This window comes from Lynx rufus, unplaced genomic scaffold, assembly GCF_022079265.1.
Source record: "Lynx rufus isolate CCGP_SWC_20201006 ecotype Redwood Valley unplaced genomic scaffold, mLynRuf1.p SCAF_6, whole genome shotgun sequence".
Taxonomy (NCBI): domain Eukaryota; kingdom Metazoa; phylum Chordata; class Mammalia; order Carnivora; family Felidae; genus Lynx; species Lynx rufus.
Window position 1 is genome coordinate 49,141,591 of NW_025814878.1, and position 17,182 is coordinate 49,158,772.

The 17,182-nt window shown below is 40.3% G+C and overlaps 1 protein-coding gene across 1 annotated transcript in view; it reads right to left on the reverse strand.

The window, feature by feature from the left end:
• SOBP (sine oculis binding protein homolog) overlaps positions 1-17,182 on the reverse strand; it is a 143,922-nt gene that overhangs the window by 97,260 nt on the left and 29,480 nt on the right. Inside the window, exon 4 of the mRNA XM_047101378.1 lies at positions 4,541-4,692. Within this exon, the coding sequence (XP_046957334.1) occupies positions 4,541-4,692 (152 nt within the window). The remainder of the gene's footprint in view (positions 1-4,540; positions 4,693-17,182) is intronic.

The window sequence follows — 17,182 nt, forward strand, 5'->3', positions numbered from 1 at the left end:
CAGTACAGTAGAGATATTTTGAGAGTGAATCCACATTCACAAAAGTTTTATTACAGTATGTTGTTATAACTGTTCTATTTCATTACTAGTTATTATTGTTAATCTCTTACTGTGTCTAATTTATAAATTAAACTTTACCACAGGTATGTATGTATAGGTAAAAACATAGTATATATAGGGTTTGGTACTATCCATGGTTTCAATCATCCACTGGGGGTCTGGGAAGGTATTCCTCCTGGGGGTAGGGGGACTACTGTAGTCTAAATAAAATGTAACTTCAAATAATATGATGGTACATGCTAATTAGTGATGGGTTTTCCAAAAGAGATCTCTTCTAAGAAGAGATTGCTGTGAATTCAGAGAAATCATTTGAAAGTGAAGTAAATGCTTTATTATGCAATATTCCCCTCATTAAATGCTTATTATTATCATGATTGTTAGCAATTTAATGACATCATTTGCAAAATGTTGTCTCTGTCTATATAATCTTTTTACTTTTAATGCATCCTTACTATCTCTTATTTACACAGCTTTCTTCCCACTGAGGTCTGTTGGGGAATAGCAACGTTATGATATTGAAGAAGTATTTCCATCTATTCTTGTTTCAAATTATGGAAAAACTAGAACAAGGAGGCAAAACTTTGGTGTTTTTAGCAAATTGTGCCTGTTACTAAAGTATCAATGTCAGGAATCCATAAAGAACACTATAAATTTCGGATCTTAACAAAGAAAGAAAATAATCATTTACACAGCCTGCATTGGCCATTTGTCTTGAGTTTTTATCTCCTGCTTGATTTATCTCCTAATGGACATTAGTTTAGACAGTAAGATATTTCCCAAGCAGAAGGAAAAAGACCAAACACGGGCTATTTGAAAATGACTATATTTGTGGTCTTGTTTGTTATTCTCGTTTTTAAAGCGATCATGATTATAAGGCATTACTCCCTTAGGAAAGAATATTTTTAAATGTCCGTTATTGTGCAAAGTAAAACTGGCATTTGCTAGACAAAACCCTTCAGCATCCCTTGCAAAACTACTAAGACACCTCTGCAACTTTCCAACTCCTGGGAGAATCACTAGGCTAGAAATGTTCGCAAGTCCTTCTCTACTCGTGGCCTCAAAAAGGGGCTGGGAAAAGAGCAAGCTCTTAGTTCCCTGAAAAGTCTCTAGTGCATCAAGTAATGAGATTGACATACCATTGTTCAGCCAATGCCCATAGACTACAAAGGTATTTTTCTTACCCACTGTTTCAAAACCTTTTGAGCCAGCAATTGAGACTGTTGGGGATAAGGATTCTACAAAATATAATTATGGATTAACACTATCACTTCTTAGAGCCAACACCCTGGAATGTATAAGCTAGTAGTTAGGCTCCTTAAATGAACACAGCTGTGACTCACAATCCCCTCTTAAACAGAAACATTTCGAAGAAAGCCTACATAAGTGTGGCAATCCAAACAACTCTTCAAATAAAATTTTAAGTTCGGTTTGAAAATATAAACTACATGCCATAAAGGGTTAACTTGGCTTCAGTCTACCCCTCCTTCCTTTCTAGGGCCAGAGTTTTGTGAGAGACAGATGTGACATTCTTAACCTACTCCATCAAAAAGACGTAGAGACCCAAAGAGAAAGGAAGGGTGGAGGAGCAAATGAAATTTAAAGGGCCAATTTTCAGTGGGCCTTCATTTTGAGAGTTGGGCTATTTTTGTGCTTGTTTTTAGCAGCGAATCAATTCCTGCCTCCATACCCAAGCATTTGTGAAGAGGAGAGCAGGGGAGCCACAGGCACAGCTGTCCAATTTACATTCACAAATGCAGGTGCTGCTCAGACACAAAACAGAGGTCAGCTGAATACTGCTCCTAATTAGCTACCTTTTCTACTAGGATTTTTCTTTGTAAAGTTATGCATGCAATTTGGGTTCAACTTAGAGGCCATTTTTAGATCCCAGCATGCTATCCACCAAGAAGCAGGATGTCATTATAAAGCATAATTTACAGCATAGTTAACTTTACATGTTTTTTTAAACCTACATTATATCTAAGGCAAATTTCTCTTCTACACACATATTATTCACACTGCTTTCCATCCACTTCTGAATATTTAAAATTTAGTGTAGAATTCAGCCAGAAAATCTTCTATGTCAGAATGGGAAGAATTTTGCCATTTTTCTAAGATTAAGAAAGTCCACGATTTTAATAATGAGGACTAAAGACTCTGTTAAATGACACAAGAAAAGAAGTAGCTATTTGCTATTTTCTTCAGTGAGGAACACCCTGGGGCTTATTACAGCAGTTCTTAGAAATGGCAGGATGGAGACTGGTATCGAATACAATCCATTAGGAAACCCAAGCCCTAAATGAAATGACCACAAAATCCTATCAGTTAACAGAAATGCAGCAGCTGTACATGTTTATTGTAATACAATAGGATATTGTTGCAGAGATAACACTCTTAAAATTAAAAAAAAAAAAAAAGGAATCCAGCAAGCAATGTGACCAGTCTATTCCCCTATTTGAAAAATGAGAAGGTATAGGGTGGCAGAGCTTTGGAATATATAAATAAGCACGAAGATCACAGAGAAGACAGGTATTGTATATACACTAATGGGCTGCTGGGATCAGCTGTCAAAGTCACTGGCTAAACTTCAAGCCACTGTGACTCCCAGCTTTTGCAGAATGTTCAAAGACCTACCCCAATAACTCCCTGCCGGAAGTGAAAGGTAATGGTCCCCCTCCCCCTGCTGATTTCACCTGCTGTAAGTATTCCAAATACTAATTCTTATCTCGGCTCCCAGTTATCCATATTTTTAAAACAGTATGCTATGGAAGTTTAAATTCAGTTTGACCTTAAACTTTATAACGATGTAATATTACATGTTATTTTTTAATAATATAAATTTTTATATATGGTATTATATGTACAAATTTGGTATTCTGGGCTATTTTAAAGGCTTACTAAAGCAAAACAGCTTTGCAAAATATAACATGTATCGCCAGAATTGTGACAAATTCATCTTGCTTGATTTTGCTCGCTACAGGCGGTCCATCAAGATCCAGACCCATAATCCTTCAGAATCATAGAAAGACAAAAAATCCTGTTCTCTAGCCATCTTCTGGGATGGAGTGCAAAGTATTTTGTTGTGGTAAGTAGGGCTTTGAAGATGAAAGCACTGGGTCCACTCCTGTGATTGTTACCCCAGTGCTCAGCGCTCAGAACAGGAGCCCCAGGGTCTCAGAGATCATTTTAATCCTCCTATATTAAAACAAAACGTGTCTCATGCAAGGCTCTAGCCACCCTCCTCTGGAGTCTCACTGGCCCCTCCCAAGGGAAAATGAACTCGACTGTTGACTGTCCCAAAAGAATTCCAAACAATTTCCTTACTTGCCTCCCTGTTCCAGTGAAGATTATGAGCCTAATTCTTAGAGACTGCTACTAAAATTCCACCCCGCTGAATCCTGCAGCCTAATTCTTTCAGCATTATGTTTTTTGGCAGAATGATGTGACCCAAATTTGCAGGAGATAATTTGCTGCAACGGTGCTTCTTGCAATGCAGTGAACCCAAGATTAGCATTTCAGGATTGCAAATATCAGACTTAAAAAAAATAATAATTGTTTGCTTCAAGAAAAGACAGATCGTGATCTTGTATTATGGAAATGGAAATGCTTAGAAAAAAGTGGACAATTTTATGAATTAAGGTAGCTTTACAGATCAATGAAAAATAATCAAGAACTAGCAATTGACTTCAGTAATTGGTGGCGAAATGCTACAGCGGTTCTTTAAAGATTAAGAAACTAGCTGTGTGTGTATGTGTGTGTGAGATTGTAAAAACATGCATTCCGCTTCTCATCAATGGTGGCTAATACTATTCTTTAAGGATATTTTCAGATCTAAGATGTCTTAAAACAAAACAAAAACCGGTAACTATGGCTGTTCCTGTGTTCACCCACCACGCTGCTCAGAAATGCTTGGCTGTGTGAGCAATGCTGGTTCAGGTATTCACTATTTCACTTTTCTCAATATCAATCAACTTGAATATAAGGTGTCAAGAGAGACTTGACGTTTTTCTTGATTAGAATTTGCGAATCAGGTTTTAGAAAGAGCCAGAGCAATATTACCATTGGGTACAAATATTAAACTGTGTGGACTAAAGCTTTCTGGCCACACTTCTGTGGCTAGTTTCTCAGCCTTTATAAGGAATCGCTACCACTTATCTTTCATGGACTCTAGTCTATAGACTCTACTGCTGGAGAGACACTGTCACTTAGGATGGCAGCTGTGATCACCGTGTCCCTCCTCATCAGATTCTCAGTCACCCTCTCAGAATTCAAACATCAAAGCAGAGGAACTGAAGAACAGGTTACACGTTGGAAGGGGGTTGATTCCTTATTCCAAAAGGTTAAGTATGGCAGAAAAGGAGAACAGACAAAACAGAAAAAATAAAAGAAAAATGTGCACAGTGTTTTCAGCTATTAGCTAAGAGGCACATGCGCACGTGGGCTGGTGAGGCCTGCAGAGCCGCCTCTCTCTACGTGCTCTTACCTTATTTCTCTTGAAGTAGGCTCGTCGGCAGGCCGCAAAGCACTTCTCGCTGCAGAAGCTTTTCACCTCACTTCCCATACTCAGGGAATAGCGCTTGATTCCCACTTTCTGGCACCAGGCACACATTATTTGTACATTTGACACATCATCTTCTATAATAAAAGTATAAGAAAAATGTTCATATCAGAAGCAAACATCCCTTCAAACTTAGACACACCCTCAACCTGACAGAGCTACTTGAAGTCTAATTTTAACTTCTACGCCTCACCACGCTCTGACCTCAAAGGTAGGATAGCCAGCTCTTGACAGGAGGACTCAGTGCTTGCTTTTTTTGGGGGGGGGGGTTGGCTCCTAAGTTTCCAAAAGACACCATTTAATCATTTACTTAACATCCAGAGCACAGAGCATGAATGCACAGCAAGGAGGGTTCCTAGGACATCTTAGCCTGCTAAAAATGCATGTTCTACCTGGTTAAAGCAGGCTCAGTACTAATGAAGCTTGTAAAATGACCCGTTTCTTCAAAGGTACTGCTGAAAGCCTACAGGATCCACACTAGGTGGGACAGCCAGTGCTAACCTACAGATATGAGGCCCCAGTGTGAACCTTGAGAGTCAGGAACCAGGCTCAATCTTGGCATGTTCCTTATTACTGTTACATGATATAGGGTGTTATTTACCCTTGCAATATAATGATTCCCAAGTGATGTGGCTAGTCAAAAAAGGAAGGAGGTGAGTGGCCAGATTCTGCTGATGAAAAGACACTAGCCTGGCTCACTCAGCAGTCTCCTACGACAAAACCTTCCTGCATGGGTGTCCTCAGGGAGGCACAGGCCTGATTTAAATTCTTTCCACGTGATGTAGCTCGTGTCCTGGGAAGAAGGGATGGTAATGGAGGAGTCAGCCATGAGACCTGAGGTCACACAGCCACAAAGATGATTCTCAGCTAGACTGGTGGTCCTTGCAGCTCCTGTGGGCCCTGCCACCCGTGTCATAGAGATGCTCAGAATGATGGTAAGTGGTATGCAAATATTTTCAACAATTAAAATACTGTGTATCTTTTCCTTTGTGAGAGAAGAAAACAAATTTAACTAGCAAGACAAGCCCATGCTATCACCAATATGACTGCTCAAAACAAAGACAGGCTTTTTAAAAAGTGAGTCAGTTAATAAAATGCATTGAGTAAATCATAATGCAGGTGATAAGAGTTACAACAAAAACGTGATGGTGATATTCAAATGACTGAAGTCTGAGAAATACTGGCCTGTTTGGGGGGAATAAAAGGAGACTTTAATTAGTAGTCTAAGAAATATTTTTGGGGCGCCTGGGTGGCTCAGTGGGTTGAGCGTCCGACTTTGGCTCAGGTCATAATCTCATGGTTCATGCGTTCGAGCTCTGTGTCAGACTCTGTGCTGACAGCTCAGAGCCTGGAGCCTGCTTTGGAGTCTGTGTCTCCCTCTCTCTGTCCCTCCCCTGCTCACGCTCTTTCTCCCAAATATAAATATTAAAAATAATAATAAGAAAAAAAAGAAGTCTAAGAAATATTTTCTTGCTGCCTCCTAGGGGGGCTTTTGCTATATCTTGAGTTTTCTGGTCCTCCCCATTGACAATGTGTGTACATATGACTGACTGCCACTATTAGCCACATTTTTTCTTCCTTTACGGATTTTTTTTTTTTTTTTTTTTTTTTTTTTTTTACTATTCCAGACTCATGCTCCCGACATGAATGGTAATCACAAAATCCCCAACAAGCTCTGGTATAGGGTTGTCTGATTTCTGAATAAAATCCCCCAAAGACTAATTGCTAAGCAAGGCCTGGTCCATGAGTTGTTGACATATTCATGGTTCATAGAGTCTGTCATGCAATCATTCCATTTCCAGGGAAAAGATTTGGTTTGAGGCAGTGTGGTCATCAGCCTGCAAAATTAGAAGCAAACTAATTTGTAGTGCAGTGATACGGCTCTTTTCCCCCTGAGTATCATCACTCAGAACTATGCGCAGCATTTTATTTACCTTAATGGAATAAATATTGTCATTTTAATGACCACTTTTTTTCCCACAAATTACAGAACGTGATCTATTGTTAGTTATCAAATAAGACAGTGTAAAAATGACCTTTGATATGAGCCAAACATTTTTGATAACATAACTTTCTTTAAATGGAGACATAACATGAATTCAAATGTCATACAATTACTGCATTTAACAATTTGTTCTATTCAAGAAAGCTTTGTTTACATTTTATATGGTTTCTAATATGGTATCTGTTTACATATAGACATTTTACATGAAATGTCTATAGACATGAAATGTCATAGACACAAAAACTGAACTGAACAATTTATCTCAGAGTATGAAGGAGATTTTTTTAATTAGATTAGAAATAGTACATTTTAAAAACAATTATCTGTCATTACTAAACTAAGTTGAACTGCGAGTTTCTATTCTTCTTGATTAGCTGCTTTAAAATCTTAAAGTCCTAAAAAAGAAGATGATATAGCAGAACTCTCCCAAGTGATCCATTGGCAGTAAGTTTGATTCTGGTGAAATCTGTAAGGAAAAAAGCATTTTATGGGGGAAGTTATTTGGCCTCAGAGTTCAAAAAGGAGACCCCACTTCCCAAGGACCTGTTTTAGAACAACCATCAGCTTCCCCTTGAGGTTCCTTCCTTTAGACAGTCTGGTTTGGGAAACAAAACCTAAAATTTTTCCTCCTAGATCTTTAATGGATATGAATAAAATAAAATAGCCCACTATAATGGACTAAAACTGAGATGAAAAACGGTAGAGAGCAAAGCGGTAACAAGGTGGGCAAAGGGCCTCCACGAGCTGGGGTGCAACAAGGTGGCTGGGGAAAGGGCAGCTCACAGTCTCTCTGGGGCTTCCTTCCACCCCCTCCATCCCAGCCAGGCAGCCCCACTCGTCAATTTTCTAAGAGGAGGCACGGACACTTTCTTACACTAGACCTAACACATAAACAAAAAGTAGAATGTTAAGGGAGATGATTTTTATAAATCATTTATACTACAAAGTAACAATATGGGAAGATGAGACAAAAGAAATTGTGCACTTTTGTTTTCTATGTGGCAGTTGGAAAACTCTTAGAATGGTGGCTAGCATCTGTCTTGTTAAATAATTCAGTATTCCCATCCGCTTCTCATAAAATTCCATTTCATAGAGGCAAACAATTGGAAAAATTCCATTGGATTTCTCCTTTTCTGTCATCAAACTGCTACCAATACAAGTGCTCCAAAGATGAGACAACATTTTCAGAGATCTCAGGTACTCTGGTCTTATAAAAGCCATCTTTATTAACATCATATTTAAGAAACTAAGAACTGTAATTATCTAAGTTAATTTTTCAGCTAAAACATAGCTCAAAAGTCTGCCCCTAGACGGTGCCCCATCCTAAATTTGTATGACTGCACCTCTAGAAAACAGGGCTTTTCTTAAGTGCTTAAAACCAAAGGGATATGTTCATTTCAACAACCACATTTTAAAAATCTGAAACCTGGTAATTATGTGCAAGCTTTACACTGGCAAAATAGAAGGCATTTTAGCATTTTAGCTTTTCTAATTTGATCTGCTACCAAAAAATTTTTTTTTTAAATATTTCTTCAAACTAGGGAGAACCTGACTTCCTATCTTATATTTAGGCTAACGTCTGTGCCATTAGAGACTTGAGATTACCTCAAAGAAGACTGGCATAACAGATCTTTCCTTATAGCCATTAGCCTGTGTACTTTTCGTAATGAACAATGCAACAACAAATGCAAAATATTTATAGCATTAAGTCACATTCCCGAGGCGAACAGTTTGTATAACATGATAAAATTTTCATATGATAATATCATATAAATATGCATCAGTCAAAATATGCATGCTTCTATTAATCATGAAAAGTTTGTACCACCTCTTTAGGATTTAATTAAGCAAAATGTTTAGGGCATTTTATTTCCAATCTAATGTTCAAAGAGCTATAGAACATTATTCCATTTTACATTCCAGAAGGAGAAGTTCAGATTAATGACTCTAACATGAAATCAAAATTGTATTTATTTATCATAGTGCAGAGAAGTATGAGATCAAGCATTTCTGGAATGCCTTGCTGAAGTTGTTTGAGAAACTGCCTTATCTGGTGACTTTCAAAAATAAGGATGGCCATTGGTCAGTGGCATTCTAGGGGCACTTGAATTGGCTCTGAACATGCATACCTGCTTACCTGACCAGAACACAAAGAAAGTCAGGAAGGCCTTATGCTGGACCCCAAGTGATTAACCTGTAGATTTACTACCCCTTGTAACTTTCACGGGAGTCTAAGATTGAAGGAAAAATCAAGTATTTCCTGGTGATGTTTCTCTCCTCTAACAGTTCCTGGAATGCACACATCCAGATAATCATTTCAATATTTGAATTATATTTGGGACAGGTTGCAAGGCAGTCTGATGTGACTCCTGAGTATTCTCTACAACTCGAAAGGAAAGTATGGCACAGTTGGCCCTCTGTCAATCTGTTTGTCAGAGTAGCTATACAAAGAACACATATAGGGGTGCCTGGGTGGCTCAGCCGGTTAAGCGTCTGACTCTTGGTTTTGGCTCAGGTCATGATCTCATGGGTTCGTGTATTGGAGCCCTATGTCGGGTTCTGTGCTGACAGCTCAGAGCCTGGAGCCTGCTTCAGATTCTGTCTCCTTCTCTCTCTGCCCCTCCCCCACTCATGCTGTCTCTGTCTCTCTCAAAAATAAATTAAAAAAAAAAAAAGAACACAGATAAAGACATGGCCTGCAAGGCAGGCAGGCAAGAAACTAGGGTTCAAGTTTGCTTTCTTTGCAGCCCTTCTTGGAACAATTCAACTGCAAAAACTTTGAGGCAGTCCAGTTTAAAAGCTTCTACAGAGTCCTATAGAAGCTTCTGTACAATTCTTTGGATTGTAGAAGTGAACATACAAGGAGACCCAGAAAAATCTAGGAATCATGGCTAGCCATTATTCAGCATTTAATGGTAGCAGGCACAGTACAAAGTTCTTCAAATTCGTCATTTAAACTTAGTCACAACCACTGCTCCCTCAGCAAATACGAACATGATCCCCACTGTACAGATGAGGAAAATGAGGTTTAGAAGGTAAGTAATTTGTTCCAAGTCACAGAGCCAGTATACACCGAAGCCTAGATGAAGACCAGACTGTCTGACTCCAGAGCCCAAGCTCTTGACTACTATGTTTTCGAGACCACAGCCTTTCTAAGTGTTGAGATTACACGCCATCCACACAGACTTCCCTCTGCAAAAAGGACTAAGCGCTGTCACAGATTCTGCTACATACACAGCACCCTGCTTCATGACACATTCATACACAAAGAAAATGAAATCAAAAAGGTCAAAATGCCTTTGAGCAGACAGCTGAAGTGTTACTCAATCAATATTTGTTGATTGATTGAAAAAAATAAAGGCTCACAAGGCAAGCCTTTATTTCTTTATGACTATGAGACTTGGATTTGCTGCAAACATTGTCTCTGCACTTTCACCAGCAAGTGCCACTTAAACAAGGAGACAGGGCCAATACTGGATCTGAGGAAGCAGTCATTCCACCCACAGGCAAACAATACTCCTAGCTCTCTCTTTAGAAAGGAGGGAAATCACAGCAAGACATGGAAAAGATTGGCTTTCCATGTGGGTGAAGCAGGAACCACTTACATCTGTAATTGCAAAGATGCCAAGAAGAATATCCTAGCTTCAAAAATTATGACACAACTGCTCACTAAAATTAAATTCTACCATTAGAGGGTAATATATTTGGCTATATATTTTATATATCCCATTAAAACACAAATTCCCTAAAAGCAATAAAATTCAGTATATATTTGTCAATAATGACTTATGCATTAAAATGAATGATTCTTTAAAAAAAAATGAGTGATTCTTTCTGAAGAACAAGTTTTCACAGAGAGTGGAGAGAAGGGCTAAGGACAAGATTCCAGTGAGAGAGGTGGAGGGCAGAAATAGGAGACGCTATGGTATAAGAAGCCTCTGGTCATTCCCTACTTTGCTAAAGTCTAGCCCTGGGCACATAGGTAGAGTAAGCTGAGGGCAGCAAAAGCAAAGAGTGGACAAAAAAAAAACATACTGTCTAATCACAGTGTAGCAACCATCTTCAGAGTGCCCTTTAGGTGTGAACTAAAACAGTAGAAGTTGAAGGAGGTGGGAGGAAGAGCACACAGCCAGGGATCTCTGGAAAAGAAAAGCAAGAGGCAGATCCACTTATCACAGTCTTGAGGGGGTGACTTTTGTTTCGAGCGAATGAGTGACAGATTACACTGCTCTGCAAACCTAAGTCACTATTATTGGAAACACAGTATGGTAGAGTGCCAGGAGTAGAGATAGGACATTGGTGAAAATATTAATACGGCCCCTTCCAGCTGTGTGACGTGGGCCAGTCACTCAAGGCCTAGTCGTGCCCACCCTAACTATGAGGTGTGGTGAGGACAAAATTATAGAAAGTAGGCACATCCTACATGGAAACGAGCCTTCCTTAGAATTACTGACAATCAGAGGCATACGGAAAGGGACGTGTCTGCTATATGCACCTTGGAGAGGTCCGGATGACCAGGCTCCAGCTTCTTTAATCACATCCCCTCCCACGGATGACATCTGCAGAACCACTATCTTTGAATACAAAGCACAACCGAGTTAATTGGTTAAATTTCACTAACTCAGACTATTTAAGAAGAAAGCCATTACATTTAATAAAAGCTTCACTTACAGTTATTCTCTTTAAAAATTACTTAACTTGAATTAATAGTGACAAGGTGTTGCCAAATATATCACTGTACTGCCAGATATTCTGTAATTAATAGATGGGAATTCTTTGTAATTATTACATCAGCTATCTACACATGGGTGGATCTTCCTAAGTGCCTAAGAAGTTTGCGCTTTTAAAAAGTATCATAGTAACAACTGAAAATTCCTGCCACCTTGGTAACTGAACTATCAAAAGTTGCAAAATAATAGAGACTGAGTTAGTAAAATTTTATTGCACTTATTCCTCATTAAAAGGATAGACACAATAAAATGATAGAGTTTCCATACAACTATGATTCTTCATGGTTCCTAAAATTATCCCTGTTTTTTTATGTTTATTTATTTCTGAGACAGACACACAGCATGAGTGGGGGAGGGGCAGAGAGACAGGGAGACACAGACTCCGAAGCAGGTTCCAGGCTCTGAGCTGTCAGCACAGAGCCCAACGCGGGGCTCAAACTCACAAACCGTGAGATCATGACCTGAGCTGAAGTCGGACGCTCAACCGACTGAGCCACCCAGGCACCCCTAAAATTATTCCTATTTTTTTCTTTTGGAGATAAAATCATTTGAAGTAATTTCAAGAGGGGCATCTGGGTGGCTCAGTCGGTTAATTGTCTGGCTTTGGCTCAGGTCATGATCTCACGGTTCGTGGGTTCGAGCACCGCATCGGGCTCTGTGCTGACAGTTCAGAGCCTGGAGCCTGCTTCGGATTCTGTGTCTCCCTCTCTCTCTGCCCCTCCCCCAAATGAGCTTTGTTTCTCTCTCTCTCTCTCTCTCTCTCTCTCTCTCTCTCTCTCTCCTCAAAAATAAACATTTAAAAAAATTGAAGTGATTTCAAGAATTTATTTATTTATTTATTTATTTATTTATTGGATGAAGTGATTTCAAGAATTTAAATAGTCCATGTCCTTCTAAATAGAGAAGGACTTAACCCCAAAATAAAATCGAAATTTCTATACAAAAACTAAAATTTGCTTCCAGTAAGTAAAAGGAATGAACATGTATTACACAAAATGACAGAAAAATTACAGAATTTAAATTAATTTTTAATTTTCTAATGGAACTTTTCTAGCCAAGTTTTAATTTTTACATGTACATATGATACATATATATGCACACATATGTGCGTGAGTGTATTTCTAAAAGATGTGACTCCAGAATGAATTAAACATCTGCATCCAAGCCCCTGCACTAGGTAACTGGTCAAGAATGCTCAGTTGAGTAAGACATGGCCCTGCTTCCAAGAACAGAAAGAAAAGTGTGTGATGGGGAGGAGAACTGAAGTTGCCCCATTAACCAAGATTGTAAGAAGAGAAAGCACATTAGGGGCTCTTGGGTGGCTCAGTCAATTAGGCATCAGACTCTGGTTTCAGCTCAGGTCATGGTCTCACAGTTCGTGAGTTCAAGCCCCATGATGGGCACTGACGGTGCGGGGCCTACTCTTTCTCCCTCCCTCTCTGCCCTTCCCCTGCTCTCTCCCAAAATAAATACATAAACTTAAAAAAAAAAAAAACAGATTAGATTGGTGCCAGTGGGGCCTGAACAAGGAATCCCTTAAAGGATGTTTGACAAGGGTAAGGAATGGGGGCTCATCCTTATTCCACAGCTAATAAGGAGCCCCTGAATGTTTCTTAGTAGAATATGACAGCATCAGAGACGTGCTGAACAATGTTATTCCAGCAGGGCAGATCAGAATTCAGAAAAACTGGAATCTCATTTCATATCTAGGAGCCTCAGTAAGCAACCAGAGAGCAGGCTCCTTGTCTCTTGCCTGTGCGTGTTCAGTGCCTAGCACATAGCAGTGCTTAAACTATAAATAAATGGATGGATGGATGGATGGATGGATGGATGGATGGATGGATGCAGAGGAAAGGAAATGAAATTCAGAACCTATAGAGTGATGGTAGAAATGAAGACGTAATCAATTCCCAAAAGGTAAGAATGTAACTCATCCAGAAATGATCCAAATTTCAGAGAATTCATCCCCCTGTGTTTCTAGTCAAAGATGACCAGGGAAAAGTCCAAAGAGTTCTTTGAGTAAATTGTGTCCTCAAAGTTAAACAGTGCATTTGCTTTGCTTTCAGTGTCCCTTGCTCACTTATTTTCCCAACATTCAAAGAAAGAAAAAGAAAAGAGAGATCCCATAAAGTCACAAAATAGTAATTCTCTCTTGAATGCCATACTAAACTTGGATTCTTTAACAAGACACCACTAAGCACATCTGTCTACAGCTCCTTGACATTAACTTGAATATCTCCCCATAATTTCCCTGATTTGCCAGTGAAGGAACTCCTTGTAAGTCTCATGGACAACCTCACTTCCATATCTCAGTACTCACTGTGGAGAGTCTGTCTTTCCTATATACTCACCCTAAGAAAGTGGAATAAGAAAGGAAGAAAGATGAATTCAAGAGTAAAGAAAACCTCCATGTGACATTGCCCAAAGCACATTCCACTGAGTATTATTCCCAGGAGATACTTAAATGGGTGTTATTTTTAAAAAGACTTCCATAGTCAAATATGTATGAAAACACTGGACTAAACAAAGTTAAATAATAGACCCTTTACCTAAGACTTTTTGGTACCACCAGTGTATAACTAGGAATCCTAAAGAGGGAGATGGAATGTGCTATATTTCACCAATTTGACCACACACAGAGAATCCACAAACCTGGACTTCTAAGGAAGTTTCCCTGGGATGTGTCGTTCTACTGCCCTATATCAGCACTGAAGCACGAGCACTTACATGTGGGTCATTAATTATCAGGCAAGTTTCTCCTCTTTCGCCCAGAATTGGGTCCTCCACTGCCAGGAGCTTTGTCTGCACTGGGCAGAAAGACAAGGCCTGCAGCCATGTGGCCAGTACTAGGTGTGCTGACCAATGCTTACTAGTCTTCAAAAAACTAATCTCCAAGAAACACCACCAGACTGAACAAAGATATCCATGGCCACAAAGTCCTGTGGTGTGTGCTACATGTATTCAATATAGAGAGGGTAACCCTTTTCCTGTAAGGTCCTATAGAGACAATAGCAGAAATGAGTAATAAGGCAATGGGAGAGTAATACTGCTCTTAACATACCGAATTCATGTTTACCAGGTGGTTGCCATGCACAAGGAGCTCAAGTAAAATCTTGTCCCCTATTCTTGAGCCTTGGGATATGACCCTGTGACCAATCCAGAGGCCCTGGGACAATGATGTTGCAATCATGGGTTTTCTCTCCACTGGACCTCTCTCCTACATGGCTGAAGTCCACTCACTGAGCCCTAGAATCTAGCCAACAAATGTATGTGAATAGGGAGCAAGGTCAAAAAGTGTGCACCAGCAAATCCATCACTGATGGAAAAGAAATTCCAAGCCCCTGCCCTGCATAGAGGGGTATCGTCTCCCAAGAAATACAAATAGCAGCATGTTAGGACTAAAGGGTCAAGCTGCCTTACATAGGACATCAGAGCAAGAAAAGTATTGCCATCACCTACTATTTATCTGAAGGGCTCATTTCCTCTTCTGAAATCTGCCTGTCCCATTAATTACACTTAATGGGCGCCACAGTGGTTGACAAATCTCCCTAGAGGGGAAACTTTAATTGTAGACAAAAGATTCATTTATTTACTCAACTTTGTGCCAGGCACTATACTAGAAGCTGGAAATACACTGGCGAACAAGAAAAGATATGATCCCAGTCCTCACGAAGCTTCCCATGGCTGCTCCCAGTGTAAAATGTCAAGGTGCAATAGACAAGGATCATGGAAAAGCCAAGCCTGCTCCCATGGCTCTATCACCACACAAAAGTCACAGGAGCCAGGTGTTTGTGGTAACCACAGAGAGGGATATAAGCAGCCCCAAAGGAGAGGAGGATAAGCAGCCCCAATATGACTGACTAGCAGGCTAAGTCCCACCTCTCAGCATTTGGGACAGCATACGGGGATGGGACTACCATCTTAGGGGAGGTGAATCAATGTGTTAGAGACTGGGAGGTCAAATAAATTTGTTAAAAGAACCAAGGTGAAGCTGCTGGAACATTGTCAACAATAATTTACTTTTCTCTTCACCTTTCCATCTTGAAATATTCATTGAGATTTCCTGAATGAGAGTAACCAATGGTTGAGGGACTCTCTAAAGGGATCCCATGACAATCCCTACTCAGGAATGTGATGAGACATCACATGCCAAAACAGCCCAGCTATAGGAAAGGTGGAGGAGGGCCACACCAACCAGAAATCTTTCAGAGTCTTCTCTTCTCTCTACACGCTCCCTTTGGGCTGATCAGCTATGTACTCCTGTGACTTCAGTTACCACCCGTAGGTGAAGGTTTCCAAATCAACACAGCTACCTCTCATGAGATGTCATTTCCAACTGCCTCCCAGCATCTAAACCTGTCACGTCCAAAGCTGCATACACACCCCTCTGCATTATCTGCCCTTCCTGTGTTTCCCATCTCAATTCCTGCCTCTACCATCCATGCAGTTACTTGGTAGCAGAAATATGGCATTTTTCCTGCTTCTTCCCTCCTTCCCACCCCCCACATTCTGATTATTCACCAAGTCCTCCTAAACATTTTTACATTATGCCTACATTTGTTCAATTCATTCACGCATGCATTCATTCATTCAATAAATATTTACCAAGTCTAATTATGTACCAGGCACTGTTGTAGGTGCCCATCCTCATGGAGTTTACCACTGTCCGTTCCAGTGAAGCCACCAATGCCTCTTGCCCATTCTGCAGGAGGCCTTCTGTCTCACTTCTGCCTAGTTCATTCCCTCTGCTCTGGATGTGGGAAAATCTTGTGAAACACAAATCTAATCACTGCTCTAACCTGCTCAAAACCCTTCACTGGCATCCACTTCCCTCAAGAAGAAGCTTGAACTCTTCAGCATGACCTCAATGACCAGGCCAGCCTCAGCAGTTTGTCCACTCTCTGGGCTCTGGCATGTTCTACTTTTCTTGAGGTTCTCTCTCTACTCTGAGTCTTTCCATGTGCTGCTTCCTCACCCACAACCTCAAAATCCTTGGCTGATTCAGTCCTATTTCCCCTTCATATCTAATCTTAAACATCATCCTAGGGAGGGGGCTTTCTTGACCTCAAACCTGGTGAGATCCCACAGCACTCTGGACTTGATCATCACCAGACTTGATTGAGATTTCTTTTTAATGTCTCTTTCCTTCAGCAGACTAAGAGCCAATTAAGACAGGGACCATGTCTGGTTCACTAGAATGAAATGTCTGACTTTGGACCTCAGCCTAAGGAGCAGAAAAAGTAGAATCCTTACCAGGTGCACCCTGGGTGGTTGGATGCCCAGGGTTGGTGGGGGTCAGGTGAGGGGGGAAAGCCAAGTATACCATCTTTGGTAATCATACAGAACAAAGTTGCTTTAGTGGGAAACACCAGTGAAAAGCCCCAGAATAGAATGTGATCATTATTTCCGCTCGCCTTGGCCAAGTCCATGAACTAAGTCTTCTCAATTTAACAGAAACTTTGAGAAGTCAGCATTGGGAATGTCCCTAGAATAACAAGAATTACCAACTTCACCATCACTTCTCTCTTAACCAAACTTTATTTATACTTTCAAATAATTAAGAGCAAACAGTTCAGTTGGGTCTAGGCTAATCCCAAAAACACAACCACCCTCTACAAGCAAGAGAAAATATAGATGACATTTCCTCCTGTTTCCTGTTAGCATCTTGGCTCCTTGGTGACCTAGGGGCAGGGTTTTCTGGAATCCTAACTAGGTCACACCCCTAGTTCCAGTCAGTGTCAGGAATCATAGGGGTGCATGACTTAGAACCCATGTTTAGAGGGTATCCCCACTTCAGAAGTGAGTTCTGGCCCTCGTTCTGCCATTAATGCA